General features: G+C 36.8%; 1 protein-coding gene across 1 annotated transcript in view; it reads right to left on the minus strand.

Annotated features, from left to right (window-relative positions):
- Positions 1-19,700, minus strand: part of LOC150110350 (uncharacterized) — a 163,440-nt gene that overhangs the window by 88,643 nt on the left and 55,097 nt on the right. The window contains exons 7-8 of the mRNA XM_090396379.1: positions 11,377-11,445; positions 672-925 (exon numbers count right to left, since the gene is read on the minus strand). Coding sequence (XP_090252505.1) covers positions 672-925; positions 11,377-11,445 — 323 coding nt within the window. The remainder of the gene's footprint in view (positions 1-671; positions 926-11,376; positions 11,446-19,700) is intronic.

Below are 19,700 nucleotides of genomic sequence, written 5' to 3' on the forward strand. Positions count from 1 at the left end.
GTTTCGATCTAGTAGCAGTTTTCGAATTAGGCAATTTCAACAACTCTTTCCAAATAATTAAATTTTCTTAAGCATCATAAACTATTCACATTGCGATTCGTTTGAAAGAATTAATTCTTCAATTAGGTATGCAAATTTGATTAATTTTATTACTTATTACAATAAACAATATAAAATTATTCACTACACAGAAACAAAATTGAAGTTTAGGGTTCATCTTATTGTATATAAAATAGCCTAAGAATTCAGAGATTTCGGATATGATTCCCTCTCTATGATGAAGTATCGATAAGCTTTCATCTTTTTTTAACGAAACATACTCATCCGACAGGAAAGGTCAAATGAGATGACGTCCATTTTCAGAGAAACTAATGAGGTAGTTTCCTATTTTCAAAACTAAAAAAGTATTAAATCATGAATCCGTTTTATGATAACTGAATTCACCTTTCATTGATACTATTACAGGATTTAAAATTTAAGATGTTTTTGTATCTAATGACATCTTTCACAAAACTGCCCATCTTGATATTTTCTGACATAAAAAAAAACATATGGGTATAAAAGTTTTGAAATCGATATACGTTTTGCAAAAACAGCATTAAATATATACATTTTCTGAACCTACAGATGGATATATTTCAAAAAGCCAATGAATTAAAGTGATGACTTACCTTATATTTTTGTTTTAGACGAAGGAAATGTCCAGTAACGAATTTCAGTTTAGTCCAATTGTCTTCTGTAGTTATATTGGTCACTACTTCCACTGATCTGTTGTTATCAGCTGTTTCTTCTAGATACACTGAAAGCGGATTCGCGTTTTCCTGCTTCCAATACGTAATAATCACTTCAGTGTTTTTATCTTGAAGTTGTTCCGGACTTGTCAGAGATTGATCCCCTTCAGATATCGGATAGATGTAATTGCCATCTGAAATTTAAGAATAAAATATTTTTTCGATATAGGTTAAAGTTCCTTACGGTGTATCCAATTATCCTGTATTGAATTTAAGCTATCAAACTATTTTCCATACAAATTTTCATACACATCTTTATATAAAACTGAGTCTTAAAATTGTTCGTTGTCTACAGAGGATTTAGTTTTGATAGTATTATTGCAGTAACTTGTTTTCGAAGTACACCTCTTCCTCACTTATAAGAAAAAAATAAAATTGAAACATACACAAACAAAGCAGTCAGCTATTAAGATATACAAAGCCACTATTACAGAGAATAGCCCAACCTGATAACTTTAAAAAAAAAAACATGAGATGTCACATATCTCTACATTAAATCCTACCCCCCAAACTTCTCTTTTAAACAAAGCGAAAGCAATCCATATATATTTTTATGACAACAATTCCGATATTTCTATCTCTTATATATACAGGGTGTTCGGGATAAATTTGACAGTTTCGTAAGGAAAAAGAAAATCTTCTTTGTATCTATTAAATTTAATGAATTGACAAAAAAACATTACAGGCAGAGTTAATTACAATACTATCAACAAGATTTACTCAAAATAACCACCATTAGCATCGATCACAGCTTCAATTCTGCTTCGGAACCTCGAACAAGCTGATGCTACAGTCTCCCTGGGAAGGGCCGCAAAAACTGTTTTAATTTTATCCATTAACTGAGCTTTTGTATTACTGGAAGTGCGATTGGTGTCTTTTTCAACTGCGCCCCATACAAAATAATCCATGGGGTTAAGGTCTGGGGAGTTTGGAGGCCAAACATTTGGACTGGTGAAGTCGTAGAAATTTTCAGACAACCATTTTTGACTTTTCCCAGAGGTGTGGCAAGGGGCCGAATCCTGCTGCCATACATACGGCCTACCATTGCCTACCCTTGTTATCCAGGGCTTGACTACAGTTAGCAACTCCACGAACAAAGCCCGAATTCCAATGCCAGGGTTCTTCAACACCTGTTCCTGCAGATTTGCGAGGAATTCTGCTGTACGAACGCAATCAGATCGTCTGCTAGGGATCTTTCTTCTTGCTACATCCTCGTAGTCACCATTGCAAGTCTCTAGTTCATGCCTGATTGTTTTTACTGTATTCAGGGAGCATTGGGCAGCAGTCGTAATATCCTTATTTTGATGGCGGGCACGAATCATCATGATACAAGTTATTCTCTTCCATGATTCAGGTGGGTTCCAGCTATCCATCCTTTCTGACATCTTGTATATGAATGAAGAAGGGTCCAAACTTTTAAATGAAGAGAAGTGTGTGTTAATACATGTAACTTACGGAAAAATATAATTAATTATAAATATGTCAAATTTATCCCGAACACCATGTATATATATATATACAGGGTGTTCGGGATAAATTTGACAGTTTCGTAAGGAAAAAGAAAATCTTCTTTGTATCTATTAAATTTAATGAATTGACAAAAAAACATTACAGGCAGAGGTAATTACAATACTATCAACAAGATTTACTCAAAATAACCACCATTAGCATCGATCACAGCTTCAATTCTGCTTCGGAACCTCGAACAAGCTGATGCTACAGTCTCCCTGGGAAGGGCCGCAAAAACTGTTTTAATTTTATCCATTAACTGGGCTTTTGTATTACTGGAAGTGCGATTGGTGTCTTTTTCAACTGCGCCCCATACAAAATAATCCATGGGGTTAAGGTCTGTGGAGTTTGGAGGCCAAACATTTGGACTGGTGAAGTCGTAGAAATTTTCAGACAACCATTTTTGACTTTTCCCAGAGGTGTGGCAAGGGGCCGAATCCTGCTGCCATACATACGGCCTACCATTGCCTACCCTTGTTATCCAGGGCTTGACTACAGTTAGCAACTCCACGAACAAAGCCCGAATTCCAATGCCAGGGTTCTTCAACACCTGTTCCTGCAGATTTGCGAGGAATTCTGCTGTACGAACGCAATCAGATCGTCTGCTAGGGATCTTTCTTCTTGCTACATCCTCGTAGTCACCATTGCAAGTCTCTAGTTCATGCCTGATTGTTTTTACTGTATTCAGGGAGCATTGGGCAGCAGTCGTAATATCCTTATTTTGATGGCGGGCACGAATCATCATGATACAAGTTATTCTCTTCCATGATTCAGGTGGGTTCCAGCTATCCATCCTTTCTGACATCTTGTATGTGAATGAAGAAGGGTCCAAACTTTTAAATGAAGAGAAGTGTGTGTTAATACATGTAACTTACGGAAAAATATAATTAATTATAAATATGTCAAATTTATCCCGAACACCCTGTATATATATATATATATATATATATATATATATATATATATATATGTGTGTGTGTAGAAAGTATTTTACCTTGGGTATATTAAATGTTAAGAATACCAAGCAATTTTTTAAACCTGGTTTTACTCCATTTCCCAAGTAAGCAAACAGACAAATAAGTCAAGTTTGCGCTTGCAAATGATGCAAGTCTAGCTGATCCTACAGGTAGTGCAAGACCAGGGCAACTCGTGGTAGACGTGGAACAAGCTCCGATCACTAATCTTAATATTTTCCCTTAATGCCAAAACACATCTCCAATAAAGGGGATGTATGATGTTTTGTATTAAAGGCAAGGGGCCACTACCCAGACCGGTTTCGACCTTTATTGAGGCCGAATGGGAGTTCATGCCTTTCGTCACTGGCCTCTTTAGATTAAAAATGTTGTGCTGAGGGCCTCATCAGTGGGAGCTAGGCTAGAAATACCAAGATTTAGTAATACAGAGCTCGTAAGTATTTTACCAGAACAAGTTGCCATAAGGTGTTTTAACCTTATTAATTAAAAATCTCTGGAGGAGATATAAATGTAGAAAGTATTTTACCTTGGGTATATTAAATGTTAAGAATACCAAGAAATTTTTAAACCTGGTTTTACTTTATTTCCCAAGTAAGCAAACAGACAAATAAGTCAAGTTTGCGCCTGCAAATGATGCAAGTCTAGCTGATCCTACAGGTAGTGCAAGACCAGGGCAACTCGTGGTAGACGTGGAACAAGCTCCGATCACTAATCTTAATATTTTCCCTTAACAAAATTTTCCCTTAATATTTACCCTTGCCTTTAATACAAAACAAAATGATGTTTTGTATTAAAGGCAAGGGGCCACTACCCAGACCGGTTTCGACCTTTATTGAGGCCTCATCAGTGGGAGCTAGGCTAGAAATACCAAGATTTAGTAATAATACCTGGTCTTGCACTACCTGTTGCACTATATATATATATATATATATATATATATATATATATATATATATATATATATATATATATATATATATATATATATATATATATATATATATATATATATATATATATATATATATATATATAAAGGGGATTATATATATGTATATATATATATATATATATATATATATATACAGGGTGATTATAAAATAACGTCAAGTGTTTAGAGCCCTCTAGCGAGTAATGCATTGGACGAAACACATCAATATTCGGTAGACGTACACAGTGGAACATGGGGATTCGATTTAACCAAAAATAAAAAATAAAAAGTACCAAAAGTCGACAACAGGAGAAAGTTTGGCACTGCCATATTAATTTTAGTAGGTGTGAATGACTAAATGGCAAATGAGAGACAGCATACATCAATTTCATGACGTTTATTGTTAATTACAAATGAGGTTCAATATGACCATCATTCCGATGTTCCAGGAACTGCATATGGTGCACGACGTTTTCCACAGTGACTCGCAACATATGGGAATTGATTTGTCTTACGTGTAACCTTATTCGATCTTTCAAAGTTGGAATATCGGGTACATGTCCTTGATACACAATGCTTTTAAGAAATCCCCACAGCCAAAAGTCACAAGAATTGAGATCAGGCGATCTTGTTGGCCATGGAGTCGGAAATGCACGACTAATGATTCTTCTGTCAGAGAAATGTTGTCGCAAAACACGCTGTACCTGAAGTCCGATGTGGGGTGGTGCACCATCCTGCATGAAAATGGTCGAATCGTGACATCTTTGCTGCAGTTGTGGAACCACACAGTTCTGTAGCATATTTGCATACCTGTTTGGATTGACGGAGCAGGTCACTGATCCATTTTGGCGAATTTCCTCGTAAAAGTATGGACCGATGATAAAAGATGCCGTAAATCCGCACCACACTGTGACTTTGGGCGAGCGGATAGGTTGGGATTAGTTGCAGCCCAAATGCGAAAGTTGCGTGCGTTAATACCGCCGTTCAAATAAAAGTGCGCTTCGTCTCTCCATAAAATCTGCCACCGCCATGCATCATCCACTTCCATGCGCGTTAAGAATCTCAAAAATAAGTCGATTGGTGTGGTCGCATCACCAGGGTGCAATTCTTGAACATGACTGATTTTATAGGGGTAAAACTTCAACATCTGATGTAGGATTTTCCACACCGTTTTGTATGCGATATCCGTTTGCCGGGATATTGTTCGTGCACTGTTTGTACCCTGCACATTCGTCATCTTCTGTTCCACAATAGCAGTTGCAACTTGTTCAACTTGTTGATGATTGATTGGTTTGCGTCGCTTGACTACCTACACTGCTAGAGTTCCAGTAGTTTCAAATCGCCGAATCAGTTTTCGTAAATTTGTTACGCTAATCGGTCCTTTTCGTAAATTTTTCATACCCCAAAAGTCACGAAGACGAGCACTGGCATTATTGTTCCGCTGATAGAGTTTGACTAACAAAGCACGCTCATGTAAGGTAAGAGGCATCAAAAAGCAGTTCGTCTACGAATGATAAGAAATCTTACAGGCTTTCCTTTTATTGCATGATCGCTCACAAGAAACGCGATAATGCAAATTAATGTAGTTTACTTGGTAAACAGCGCCAAACCTTCCCCTGTTGGAGACTTTTGGTACTATTACTATTTTTTTCATTAAATTGAATGCCCATGTTCCACTGTGTGTGTCTACCGATTATTGGTGTGTTTCGTCCAATACATTACTCGCTAGAGGGCTCTGAATACTTCACATTATTTTATAATCACCCTGTATATATATACATTTCAAAATAAATTTTTTTCCGTATAGCTTAAAGTTCCTTACGATAGAGTTCTGTAGCGTTAATATTGTGTAAGTTTCATATTGTTTTAAGGATATGTAAGAATACCTCAATCAACTTAGTACAGTATATTACATTTAAATATAATAATCGCTATTGAAAACCCATTTGGACTTCTACATTTCAGATATGTTAAACTACCTTTTGAAAATAAAAATCTTACAAACTATAATAGCCTAAAATTCCTACGAAGGACAAATATGTACCCTAATATACTACAGACTTAATGAGATGCAATCAATATAATTCATTCAGTATTTTCAGTTCAGTAACCTGTTATGACATTTTTTATAAACTCTCTGTTATAAACTCAAGAAGCTATACAATCGCGTTCAGAACAGGCTTTTACAAACTCATGCCCATAGTGGCACTCAAACCCACAACGTGTTGGTAGGAGAGAGCGGGTATGTTATTCACTCTGCCCACATGGCTGGCATTCCTGATTATCGTCTGAGTGTGTGATTTTCTCATCCTACTGCAGTAGTGGTGTGATAAATATCAAATCTATCAAGTGTTGTTATACTTCCAACACAGGTGACAAACCTATATACAATAACTAAGCAGTATCTACCTCAAATAAGCTTAAGAAATGCTTTTATGATGCCAGTTGATACATTACACCTCAACTGGGATCAATATAAAGAAAAACACCTATCCATTTCAATTACACTATTTAAAATGGATAAATGATAAACACTTTAATCCAAAATTTATAAAAAAAAATACTACCAGCAGAAATGTAATCAATGATGGTAATATCTTGATAAAGTTGTAAAATTAATCAACAGAATTTATGAGACTGGTAAATTACCCTCCGACTGGATGAATTCAATCTTTATTGCATTGATTAAAAATCAATATAAAAGCTTGTGATGATTTTAGATTGATTAGACTAATGAGACAGACTCTCAAAATATTCCAAAAATTATTGATAATAGAATATATCAAAATTGTGATGATCTCAGTAAACACAAAACTTATTCTGATTATAAGACCATCGGTTTAATACAACTACGTACAAGAACGCCTACTAGTTTCGCTAGCATACTGTCCAGCTTTGTCAAAACTAAAAAAGGTCAAACATTAATAAATGCAAAAAAAACGAAAGAATACAGAACCGTTTACAACGGTGAGTACACCAAATTTAACAGCTCGGTTGAGAATGTGTGCATGTAGCGAGGCGCTTCAGTCATTATTGTGAACATGCGTTACATAGCTTTTAGCGTACTGTAGTTCCTCTGTACGTAATGAATTAATCAGATTTTTCCATGTATCTTTCAATACTGCTCCTTGATTTCGGTTGAAGTTATTTCCTGTTCGTAGGACTACTGCCTGCTGCTTCTTTGAATATTGAGCATCTGTAATCATCCTCTATATTTGGCATTGAGCTGTTTTCCCAATCTATTGCGTCGTTAGAAGTTGAGAGGTGATGCGCCAAACCTGAGGTATCCGTTCTGTTGTGATTTACAACTCCAATAAGTCCCTACTGTCTAATTTCCAGGTTTCTTGAAGTTTGGCCTATGTAGGAAGTCCACAAGTGCATGGTATTCTACAAACACCTGCATATTTGAAAAATGGAACGCTGTCTTTAAGGGATCTTAAAAACTGTCTAATGGTTGTAGTCGGTTTAAACACAACTCTGATGTTGCAAGGCTTTACAATTCTAGTTATTTTGATGGAGACTGAACCAACATAGGAGATGACATCGCATGAAACGTACTGAGTAGCTATTCTTTGTTGTTGGAGGTTATTTTTCTAAAGCAATTTGTTGATTATATTTGGAGGATAACCATTTTGAGATAGAGTTTTCGATATTTGAGAAAGTTCTCTGCGTACATCTTCATCTGTGATTAGGTTTTTTGCTCTATTCCGTAACATATGGATGATGCTGTATTTTTATGTATGATGATGATCGGAAGTAAAATGCAGATGATACCGTCCAGTATTTGTTGGTTTTTTATGTATAGTAAGTTTAAACTTATCATTCTCTTGTGTTTTGACCAGAATGTCTAAAAAAGATAGTTGTTGATTGTTTTCTAATTCCAAAGTAAATTTGATTTTGTTGTGAAGCGAGTTGATTTTATTTAAAAACGCATGTAAGCTTTCTATTTTTTCTTTCCAAATGATAAAAACATCTTTAACGTATCTCCATCAGACTGATGGTTTTGAAACACTGTTGGCTAGAATTCCATTTTCTAGTTTTTACATGGAAACATCTGCACATGGTGGTGAGAGGACTGCCCATGGCCAGACCCTCCAATTGTTGATAAACGATGTTGTTGACTTTAAAGAAATTGGAGTACAGGCAGTGATTGAAGGTAGGCGTTCTTGTACATAGTTGTATTAAACCAATGGTCTTATAATCAGAATAAGTTTTGTGTTTATTAAATATATAAAGACCAAATATGAATAATCTAAATTGTGATGATCTCATTAGTGAAACTTAGTTTGGTTTCAGAAAGTGGCTAGGAAGACAAGAAGCACTTTTCTAATCATATATCTTAAATATGAAGAGAACAACAAACCGACCTTTATATTTGTTTTATTGATTTCGAAAACACTTTTGATAAGGTCTAGCATAATGAATTCATAAGCGTCTTAGAACAACAAGGTCTAGATGACAAAGATCTTAGAATCACTAAAAACCTCTACTTGGGACAGACTGCATCTGTCTTCAGAACATTAGGACAAGCAATATCAAAATTGAAGGAGGAGTGAGACAAGGGTGTGAGGATGTGTACTATCTCCGTTCTGTTTAATATACTCAGATAAGCTAAATAAATGCTAAAAAGGCTACTCAGAAGTCTTATTTCTCAAGGCCTTACAATGAAGAAAGGAAGGAATAAGGATAAACGGTCGATTAATGACTGTCCATGTATAAGCAAACAAAATTTGCGCCTGAAGTATCTTCAGGAATGAGGCAACTCGTGGTAAAGGTGGACCAAGCTCTCATCACTCCTTGTCTTAGTATCTCCCATAATGCAAAGTACATCTTCTTGCAGACATGTATAATACTATGCATTAAGGAAAGGGCCACTACTTAGACTGGTTTCGACCTTTATTGAGGTGTCGTCAGTGGGAGCCAGATACAGAGGTGGTGATAATAAGGAAGAAGTAATAGAGAAGTCATATTTACCTATAATCCAGAGTAATTTAATTATAAGGTGAGACATCTTTTGGCAACTCTAACTTTCTTTGTTTACACTCGGACAGTCATTAATCTCCCGTTTATCCTTATTCCTTCCTTTCTTCCTTGTAAGGCCTTGAGAAATAAGACTTCTGAGTAATCTTTTTAGCATTCGTTAAAATTTGATAGGTAAATATGAATTCTCCATTACTTCCACCTTAGTATCACCACCTCTGGGTCTGGCTCCCACTGACGAAACCTCAATAAAGGTCGAAACCGGTCTAGGTATTGACCCTTCCCTTAATGCATAGCATTATACATATCCGCAAGGAAATGTGCTTTGCATTATGGGAGATACTAATACAAGTGATGAAAGCTTGGTCCACCTTTACCACGAGTTGCCTCAGCCCTGATGATACTTCAAGAGCAAACTTTGTTTGCTTACACTTGGATAAAAGATTAAACTAAATTTATTATAGTTTAACCAAGTGGAAAAAATCTTCCAATAAATGAAAGTTCAGAATGTGAAATGGCAATAAGATCAAGAATTGAAATTGCAAGGCAGTCCTCTATCAACATGAAACTCATGTTATGTAACAACGACTTAAACATGGAAATTCGAGTAAGAATGAAGTGCTACGTATGGTCAAGTTTACTATATGGAATTGAAACGTGCGTTGCGTTTCACCCATTTTAACACCTCCACCCTGTCCAAGTCGTTCATTTTCGGCGTCCGCCATAGGTGTTTTCCTACACTAGTGATGACAGAACGTCACTATTTGTTAATCACATCACATCACCAACCGTTGATTTTGGATGCTCCAGTTGAGAGGCAAAGGCAGTATGGACATATCAGCAATGTGACACGATGAAGACTCACTTGAAGTCATCAAGTTCGCGTCGTGTTGCCATACCACCTGTAATCAACTGCAACGATGATATACTGCTTCCTACTACCAGTGCCCCGGTTTTTATGTTATTAAGAAACCTCGAATGTTCCATGATATCAAATAACAGGGGATGTCCAGACAAGTATTGGTAGACAGAGTGCGTAAACATCACTTATCCAGCGTAAGTGCAAAATATTGGTCACGCTTCACCACGTGTTCTACGCAACTATTTAAGAATGCCACTGGTCGGTATCGTCAATAATGTTGATCATAATGGGAAACCAAAGTTTCTTTCGGAGTTCGATAAAGGGCTTATTGTGGGTGCCCATCTGGCAGCAGCCAAGATTTTGTAAATATCAGCGATGAGTGATTTTTCAAAAGGTGAGATATCCCGGGTGTTTAATCAGTGCGAAAACAACCCACTTTGTTTGTCTAAGAGGCGTAACTGTGTTTTTCAGAGAATCTGTCAGGAACGAAATCGCGAGCATCTGAAAAGGCTTGTACGGACAAACAACTTGTGTGGAACAGTTGACCGAAGCATTTAATGAAGGCAGTTCCCAACCCACATCTCACCAAACTATGCATAGGGAATTGAAGCGTATCTGTGTTAGGTACAACAGGCAGGTCCAACACGGTATTAAATAAAAGTGTCTAATTCAGTGGTGGTATGTGTACTTAATCGCTCTATAAATTACGTAAACTGATTCCGGAAAATTTTTCTTCAATAGTTATCAAAGGACTAGTAGGCTTCTGTTATTTTCTACTCATATTACATGAATAAAAATGTAAGATGCTCCATTAAAAGAAAATCATAATGCCTAAAATAAGGGATTATGATTATGGATGAGCAGGCGGAGAATCCCCTTATATTTCATCAAACATATCAGCAACTGAGATATCAGCACCTGTGGTATGCTGTGGTATGTGCTGATATGGTTTCACCAACCATATCAGCACATACCGCATCATGTGTGTCGTCAGTTACAAGTAATTTTGACAGAATATGGTTCAGTTTTATTAATATATTATATATAATAAAATTATTATATATTCGTAAATAATAATTTTATTTATGAATACGTCGTTAACAAGATATTTTCTGAGGCCCTTATATGGATCTTTTATGAAACGCATAGGAAAACTAGCAAATAGTAATTCCAGCTGAGGAGAGATGGCTGTAATACTTGCCATCTAAAATTCTAAAGTAAATTTTCATTCTGATAATTATCAAAGTATGCGCAAAAGGTTGTATATTCTTCCTATATTTAACAAAATAAAGAAAGTTTCTAATTATAAGGAGGACTAGAAATACTTGCCTCCTGGAAGACCCTTATTACTCCATTGAAATCCATTTTGTTTCCATTCGCATTCCGGGTTACATTGACCTAAGCACAATTTTAAAAAATTATTCTTTCTATTTTATGTAAGATAAAACCTGCTATTTGCAATCCTAGTTTAGCAGTAGAGGTTAAAAATAATCATTGAAGTAAAATATTGTAAAAGTTCATTTATTCAGATTAAAAAGTATTATTTGTATATATTTTTGTAAAAAATATAAATTATACATATGATCAGTGACTGCAAGCTTTTCAAATATCTTGACTACTTTTTAAATAGCAGGCACACATATATATATATATAGAGAGAGAGAGAGAGAGTAATATCATTGTATTTTAAAACGAAATTCGTAATTTTATTCAGATTTCTCAGTATACTATACGGAAAATAGTTTTGTTTCAACCTGGGTTTGGCATGTGGGTAACAGTTTAGAATTTCCGCTAAGAGACATCGACTTTTCTTTCTCTTTCACTACAGAAAATAAAACAGAGACAGGTGTAAATCCTGCGATGTATACTGTGAGAAATAAAATCAAGATTGCCCGTGAAACCTTTTCCTACTATACGAGGGTGGGCTGAAACGTTCTCGGCCTAACAATGAAAAAATGAATTTATAATTTCAAAATTATTTTTATTTTTCAACATAATCTCCCTTAAGACTAATACATTTATTCCAGCGATACTCCAGTGCCATTATTCCATCCCTGAGTGGTTCTCAGTATGATCAGCAAAATACCCCTCCACAGCTGCAATCACCTCTTGATTCGAAGGAAAACGCTAACCAGCGAGGAAGAGTTTTAGTTTGGGAAGAGAGAGAAATCAGAGGGAGCGAAATCTAGGGAAATAGGGTGGATGTTCCAACAATTCATAGTGCAGATCTTTTAATTTTCCTATTGGCAAAATACCTTCATGGGAAGGTGCATTAGCGCTACGTCCCATTTTCCATCATTCGTGAATATGGACCCAAGGTATTTAAACTTCTCCACCTGTTTCATTGGGACTCCATTTACATTTAGAGTGCACTGGGGTGGTTGTTTTGAGACCACAAATGTTTCAGTTTTGGCCACACTGATCTTCATTCCGGTGTCTGCACAAACAGCTACAAACCTATCCAGGGTTTGTAGCTGTTTGTGCTATATATATATATATATAGCACAAACTTCTATATATATATAAAATATATACAAATAATTTCTCCAGGGTCCGCTGGAGGTCATCTGTGGAAGAGCTAAGTAGAACTAGGTCATCTGCAAAAAGCAGACCTCCAATGCTACATTTTCCAATTCTGACACACTCACTGCCTCGGCTGTGCCTATCAATCCAGTCCATAAATATAATGAAAATGATGGGTGACAGAACACACCCTTGGCGGAGGCCAACGGAGATTGTGAAAAGTTCAGACTTTGTGCTGTTTACCCTGACACAAAACTCTAGGCATTCATACAGGGACTTGATGGCAGCTAATAGTTGACCATCCACTCCATACTCCTGTACTACTTGCCAAAGCTTATCCCGAGGAACCCGGTCATATGACTTCTCCAAGTCCACAAAACATGTGTAGACATTCTTCACATATTCCCAAGATTTTTCATAGACTTGCCTTAAAGTGAAGATTTGGTCAATTGTGCTTCTACCAGGACGAAAGCCACATTGTTCTTCCTGGAACTTTGACCCTACTATGCTCCTGCACCGTCTTTCCAAGCACTTAGCATACACTTTCCCAGGCAGGCTGAGCAGAGAGAGATGCCACGATAGTTACTACAATTTTTCTGGTCTCCCTTCTTAAAGACTGGTATTATTATGCCTGTCTGCCATTGCTGCTTTGGTGCTCGCCTAGATATCCAAGCAGCCTGACACACTCGAGTCAGGCAGAGAACACCGTCTCGATTTAAGGCTTTTAGCATTTCGGGCCGAATTTCGTCATCGCTAGCAGCCTTGCCAGATTTTAGCTATTTTATTGCTAAATGGACCTCTTCTGCTGTGTGACTAGTCATTGCCCCGAACTGCACCTCTTGCATGTCCACAACTGCTGGGCCAGGGTTGAGAAGACTCTCAAAAAAGCATTCCCCCCATCTGTGGAGGATATCCTTCTCAGTTGTTAAAGTGCACCATCAGAGGCCTTAAATGCCCTTGCTGTGCACGATTTCCTCCCTCGAAGGCAGAGGATGGTCTACCAGAATACTTTGTTTGCATTTGCATAGGATGAGCCTAATCTTTCTCCAAAGGATTCCCAAGCCTTCTGCTTTGCTGTCTTTACTGTCTTAGCAACAGCTTTTCGTGCCTCAGCATACCGCAAACGCATCTCAGGTGACCTGACTCTAAGCCATGTTAGGTAGCACTCCTTTTTTGCCCGGACAGTTTTTCGGACTTCTTGGTTCCACCAAGGTGTCCTTTTCTCACTGTCCATTGCCACGCCGAGCCGCTTTCTGCCACAGCATGAGAGTGCAGAGGCAGTGACAGCTGTTCTGAACAACTTCCATTCCTCCTCAACATCTGCAGTATGCTTGGGAATTTCTTTGAACCTGGAGGAAATGTCATCTGCAAATTTCTTCCTCACAGCCTCATTTTCCAATGTCTCCCATTTCACGAGGTATAGCTGCCTAGGCCTACCAGCGTTGATGGTAGCATCTGGTTTCTGAAGCCGTAGAGTAAACACAACAAAGTGGTGGTCAGTTGAAAATTCTGTCCCTCTTCTCACACAAACGTCCAATACTGAGGAAAATAAGTCTGCTGAGACTATAAAGAAGTCAGTCAGAGACATTTGTGCTAGTGTACCAGGTATACTTAAGGGCTTCGTGGTGCTGTAAGAAGGTATTCATTATGGACAAGCTGTTAGTACAGCAGAAATCCAATAATTTTAACCCATTCGCGTTAAGGTCAGGGGCACCGTTCATCCCAACCACACCCCTCCATGTCTGGTCATTTGTTCCAACATGTGAATTGAAGTCGCCCATTAGCATAAGGACTTTATATTATATTGTATTATATTAATGATTCTCTCTCTCTCTCTCTCTCTCTCTCTCTCTCTCTCTCTGTATATATTTATATATATAAAGGATTTTTATACGAGATAGTTTATTTCTTAATGTAATCCAGAAACCCTACCCTGGAGACTAAACATGGAAAATTTTCAAGTAACTTGAGAAATTCAGTAAATGAAGAAGTGGTCTCACAGCAACCAATTAAATTCATCTGTCACCTGAAGACATTGCCAAAAAATCATGTGTATATATTGCGGATTCAAATTCACAGTCTCTGGTTTCAGAGCGTATATATTGACCAATCAGCCAACCAGGCCGAAAATGTTATTATTTTCTGCTGTTTAAAAATGTGCATGAAAGATACTTTCTATTTAGTAAATATCTTTCCGTTTTTTAACTTTCTAAGCGTAAACACTCAAGAAAGTGAAATTTATTTTCTCTCTTATCTTGTTCTTTTAAATGTCAAGCTCTATGCTGAATTTCTAAGCCCTTTTTCGGGGGAAAAAACAGCTCCGAAAACATTCCACTAATCCGCGACTAGACTCGAACTCACAAACTTCTTAGTGCCGAAAGTTTTGGGATGAGGAATGCAAACGCCACTTTCACTGAGCTACGTTGGACCTTTTTGTTTGTAAGATACTACCAAGACCACCTGATGAAAAGATAGGTAGGTAACCAAGAATGCTGCTGATATGCAGTACTAGCAGAATGATTTCAGTCGGCTAGAATTGTGTGAATTGAGAAAGTTGATGTCAGTTCAATGTTAGTAAATGAAAATTCATGCACGCCAGTGTGATTAGATACCCAATGTTGTATTTATTGAAGGGATTATGCTAGAAGAAACTGATCAGACTATGGATCTTGATCTGTTAGAGTGTGTAGAGAGGAAGTTCAAATTCAAGGGCCGTGTAGCAAAGAGTATAATTGCATTCCTGAAACGAACTTTGACATGTAAAGATAATGATGTCATTTTACCTCTTTACAAGGTCTTGATAAGACCTTACTTGAACTATTGTGTGCAGGTCTGGTCTACTGGTTTTCATGCTGATTCTAATATAGTGGAGAGAGAGAGTGGAAAGGAGAGTATTAAAAATTATATCAGGATTGTGGAATACAGATTATGAAAACAGATATTGAGAATTTGTAGACTGCACTCAGTAGCAAACAATCAGAAGAGGGGGTGACAGGATTGAAACATACTCGCTATTGGAAGGATCATACAAGATTTCAGTTGATGGAATTTTTTTATTTTATGGAGAGTGAGGAAAGGACGAGAGATAATCATTGGAAGCCGAGAATGAATGCTGCAAGAAGGAAGAGAGATCTAGATTTTGCTCTCGTAGAATGGTGTGTGATTAGAATGGGATGCCATTGGATATTTTGTGTGCATGCAATGTGAATGAATTCAAGAATAAGTAAAACATCTGGTGCGTGTAGTATGTGATCTCCTTCGATGAGTCCTTAATTCCCGGAGGTCTCTCTTAATAATACAATACAATACAATAACATATAATATAAAGTTTGTTATTCTCATCACGTATACATAATTATTAATATCGAGACCTCCATGAAGTCAAGGACTCATCAAGAGAGACAATAAATCATTCAAATCAGCTGTCATAACTAAAATTCATTCGCACTAGATGCATTCACTACCCCTAAAGGTAAACTCTTCAACTCACTCACTCACTCACTCCTCTCTGTGAGAAAAACCTAGCTCTTACCCCTTTCTTGACTGTGAACCAACTTAACTTTCAAGAATGCCCTGGTGTTCTCTCCCTCCCCACCTTTCAAATAACGAAATTTTTATCAATCAGATGATATCCCATGACATCCATTCAAAGGTATATAGATCTCTATCATATCACCCATCTTTCTCCTGTTAACCAGAGTCTGCAATCCATATACTCGCAGTCTATCATCATAATGTAAATCCCATAGTCCGGAGATAACATTTGTAACTCTTCTTGACACTCTTTCGACAGCTTCTTTATCCCGTTGGAATCCAGGAGACCGAATCTGCTCACAGTAATCCATGTGTGGTCTTATCAAAGCCTTATAAAGAAGCGAAATGACTTCCTTATTCATACATGTCAAGATGCTCTTAAAAATCGCAAGTATACTATGAGTTGTATTTGCAAGTTTTACTAGGTGACCTTTGAACTTCAAATTCCTATTCACCAATACGCCAAGATCCATTGCTTCCTCAGTTTCTTGTAGCATAATTCCGATAATATAATATATCGCTGGAAATCTAATAATCAAAGTGAATAACTTTATACTAACTAACATTACAGTGACATGAAATTTTCGTTTGCCCAAATTTCCAGCCTATTCAAATCATTTTGTAGCTTCTGAATATCAGTACCACCCTGATTGTCCTGACTCTTCTCATCATCGGCAAAAATTGTACATCTGACGTTAGATCCAGCCTGATGTCATTAATGTATAGATTGAACAATAATAGTCCATGGATTGAACGCTGAGATACACCACTGGCTGCCTTAAATCGAACAAATTCAAACCCATTGTATACCGCTTTTTGATATCTCTGTGTCACCCATCCCATGAACCAACTCAAGAGTTTATATGCCAATCCCTATTCTGCAGGTTATGCAATAGCCTTTAGTGTGGTATCCTATCAAATGCCTTAGAAAAATCCAACATTATCGTAGGGTATCAATTCCCTGTATCCAACTCGACCGTAATGTAGTTATAAAATATGAGCAAATTACTAAAATATGACCTTCCTTTAGAAAACCCGTGCTGTTCCTTGCAGAGTATAGCATGTTTTTATATCCATTTATGATGCAAGTTCTTAATAACTTCTCTAAAAGTATCATTACCACACCAGAGATACTGAAAAGTCGGTACAACTTAAACACATTAGTTTTTGCACCACCCTTGTACAATGGAACTAGCTTACATTCCTTCTATTCCTGTGGTATCATTCCTGAGCTGAGACTCAAATTATACAAACATGTGAAATGCCTAGCCAATTCAGCTGAACATTCCTTTAGCAAAGGGCTGATATTCCATTTGTCCCCTATAGACAAATTTATATTCAGGTTATGCAATAGATCTTCAACCTCATTTTCATGAACCTTTGACTCTTCATCCAATGCAGCAATAGCACTGTGCACCATGTTACATACATCTGGTTAATCTATTTTAGCAAAATGAGCACCCATTAACTGAACAAGCTCCTTAGCTTTCGACACTCGAGTACCATCTGCATTCAATAAAGTTATTCTTTCACATTCATTCTTTGTTTTGTTTGTGGCATAACGATACAATTTCTTTTGGATTTCCTTTCGCTTGTATGGCCAATTTCTTTTCATACTCCGATTTAACTTTCCACACAGTACTCGTTACTTTTCTTGCCTGAGATTTATATATTTCGTAACATCTCTCACTCTTATTCTCAAGATATTTTCCACATCACCTTCTTCTTGTGAGTTTAATAAGGTTGCAAATCCATTTTACTACCAACCTATTTATTAATCGAACAACAGGGATACAATTTGATACCGTCTGATTTAAGCACTCTTTAGAAGATTCCCATGCATTGTTGACATTTTCTCCATTCAGTAACTGATACCATGGGACTATTCATGGTATTTTCCTAAGTTAATCATAATTTCTACCAAGTTATGTTTACTTCAAAGCTAGAAACTACAATTTCTAACAGCATGTAAGCTGTTTTAATCAGAACACGAATACAATTAGATACTTCCCCAGAAATCACAACACGATCTCTGTCACCAATTGGTGATAAAATAGCGATATTCGCAACAGAGATCCCTTCTGAAGTTATGAGCAAATCCAACACTCTTTGACTTCGAGTTTCTCTTGTTACATACTGTTTGAGGAAGTTGTTTCGCAACAATTATTGCGAAATCTACCCAATCAATGTTTGGAAAATTAGAGTCACCCATAATGATTACTAGTTTGGTACCCATAAGGCTAAAATGGCGATGCATTTCCTCTTCCCCAGCAACTGTTCCGCTAGGTCTGTAGCAATACACCACCATATATTTCATTCAGTTAACTTCCACTTCACACCAGATAGACTCAAACTCACCGCTACGTGCTACATTATTACCGTTATTGTTTTCTTGTGTTTCTACTCTAACTAGACTTAAGTCATCTGATATCATTAGTAGTACTACTCCTCCTCTCCTATCTCTTCTGTGATTCCTAAAAATAGTATACCTATTAAACTCGTCCTAATTACAATATCTGATTCTGATAGCCAGCTTTCACTAATGCAAACAATCTTAGGCCACATCATATTCAATAAAGTAACGAACTCGACCCCTTTGTTTTTGATGCTCCTGCCATGTATAGACATAATAGCAGGAAGTGATCAAATCCAAATATGGACATACCCGATTTCATGGTTCTCCTACTGGTATCAATTGTAAATTGCTAAATCGTCCGGTCGATTATTGGTAGATATTGTACATTTAGGTATAAAAAAATACAACATATCGACAAGTTATATTGCAATAACTTTCTGACAGTGCAATATGCTCAAACATGAGATTTGCAAAGTGCATAAAAAGTCTGTTAACAAACAATTGAAACAATAATTTTCAAAAAATTCATCTTTCCTTGAATTACGAAAATATTCATCGAAAAATTATCGTTGAATAATTTTTTCGTCCATTTACTTTTGCGAGTAAGTGTCGTGCGATGAATTATTGTTTAATGAACTATTTATTCGATCAATTGCTTTTTCAAGGAAATACTATTCGTTAAATTGTTTTCGATTATTTGTTTATTCGATGAATTATCGCTCTTTCGATGAACTTGTTTTAGATGAATTTTCAGGTACCAACGGAAGAGTGTGAACAAATGCTTATATGCTTTTGGCTGCTAAGGCACAGGTGAAAAATCAGAACAGACAAATTTCTCTAAAGAAGATAGCTTGGTAAGGAAATGTCAAGAACCAGCACATTAGTTTCTAGAAAAATTTCATGTCTCTTTCATTCTCGGATTAGCCGATGTAACAATAGAAGTGATGGAATCCATTCTAGTAATCATTAGTTATTTAGCGGGCCTTTAAATACTAGCAGTCAGATGGCCGATTCTAAGCTTTAGTACACTTTTTCGAGATGGGAGCAATAGAACGCATGCTTGATGCGCAGCTTTTGTCATACCTTTTGGTACGAGCTGGATAAAGGCTTGCTAGAAATATAACATCTGTCCAAAAGCATGAAGGCTTGCCTTCATGCTTTTGGACAGATGTTATATGTGTATGATAGCGTATGAAGATATTACGGAATTGGTGTTATGTCTGAAACACCGCTTGAGTAC

The sequence above is a fragment of the Typopeltis vanoorti genome, chromosome 1, assembly GCF_054136105.1.
Source record: "Typopeltis vanoorti isolate ZY-2024b chromosome 1, IOZ_Tvanoo_1.0, whole genome shotgun sequence".
Classification (NCBI taxonomy): Eukaryota; Metazoa; Arthropoda; class Arachnida; order Uropygi; family Thelyphonidae; genus Typopeltis; species Typopeltis vanoorti.